Here is a 1,286-nt window from a genome sequence, read left to right on the forward strand (position 1 = left end):
CTCCTCCCAAAATAAATCCCAGGAGCCAGTGGATTCCAGGGGCAGGACTGCTCTGCTTTGCTGCCTCAAGCCTGTGATAGTTAATTTAAATATTTAATTAAAAATCCACCTGCAAGGAATGCCCACAGTAATTCCTGCCAAGCCTTTCCTTTCTGTTCTGGAGCCAGAGCAGAGGGAATGTGGGACTGGCTGGATATGAGGCTGCTCAACTCCAAATCTCATGTTAAAATCCAAATTTCTGGCCTGAGATGCACTCTGAGGGACAGAATTAGGCGAGTTGGAGTGGAATGAGGAGCTTCTGCTCCTTGGAGAGGAGCAGAGAAATGAATTTCCCAAATTCCCTGGCACCGGGAGAGGCCTGGGGCAGCAGCATCTCTAAAATGGAACCTCTGGGTGTGGAGCAGGGAGGAAAAACAGGGCTGTGGTTTCCTCTGGTTTTGCTGCTCGGGTGCCTGGAATCCTTAAAGAGGCAACAGGAAGGAGAAGCTGGTGGAGTGAGCAATGCTGCAAGAAGCTGATTTCAGTTTCGGCCCCAAAAAGGAGTTTGAGTTTGGGGAGCAGAGGGGCCACGCTGGCGCTGTGCCCTTGTGGCACCCAGGGTGGCTGCAGGGGACTGAGTTACCCTGGGAATAATGCAAATATTGGGCCTGCCCCATCCCTGGAAGCATCCCAGACCACTTGGAGCACCCTGGGATAGGGGAAGGTGTCCCTGCCCATGGCACTGAGTGATCTTTGCTCCCTTTTAACCCAAACAAACCCAGAATTTCACTATTCCATGACCTCAGACCTACCCAACACAGAGACACCCAAGCCAGAACACATCCAATCCCTGAACTCCCACATCAATTAACCAGACCTCATTAGCGCCAGCTGCGAAAATAACACATAAACACATCATTTACACGAACAACCCCCAAAACAGCGACTGAGGGGGGATGTTTTTTTATGGTTTGGACTCCTCAGGGCAGGAACGCTTCACGTCCATGACCCGGCTGTACTACAGGGAGGCCTCGGCCTGTGTGATCATGTTCGATGTCACCAACACCAGCACATTCAGCAACAGCCAGAAGTGGAAGCAGGACTTGGACAGCAAACTGCTGCTGCCAGACGGGAGCCCCGTGCCCTGCCTGCTGCTGGCCAACAAGGTGGGCAGGCCTGTTGGGGGGTTTCATGGGTTTTTGTGGGGTTTTGTGGGGTTTTGTGGGGTTTTATGTGGGGTTTGTGTGGAGGGTTTGTGTGGGTTTTTGTTGGGGATTTGTGTGGGGTTTGTGTGGGGGATTTGTGTG

General features: G+C 52.3%; 1 protein-coding gene across 2 annotated transcripts in view; it reads left to right on the plus strand.

Annotated features, from left to right (window-relative positions):
• The window catches only part of RAB29 (RAB29, member RAS oncogene family), an 8,138-nt gene that overhangs the window by 2,107 nt on the left and 4,745 nt on the right, over positions 1-1,286 (plus strand). For both annotated transcript variants that reach the window (XM_015650969.2, XM_033519918.1), the window contains exon 3: positions 964-1,145. In XM_015650969.2, coding sequence (XP_015506455.1) covers positions 964-1,145 — 182 coding nt within the window. The remainder of the gene's footprint in view (positions 1-963; positions 1,146-1,286) is intronic.

Source organism: Parus major, chromosome 26 (assembly GCF_001522545.3).
Source record: "Parus major isolate Abel chromosome 26, Parus_major1.1, whole genome shotgun sequence".
Classification (NCBI taxonomy): domain Eukaryota; kingdom Metazoa; phylum Chordata; class Aves; order Passeriformes; family Paridae; genus Parus; species Parus major.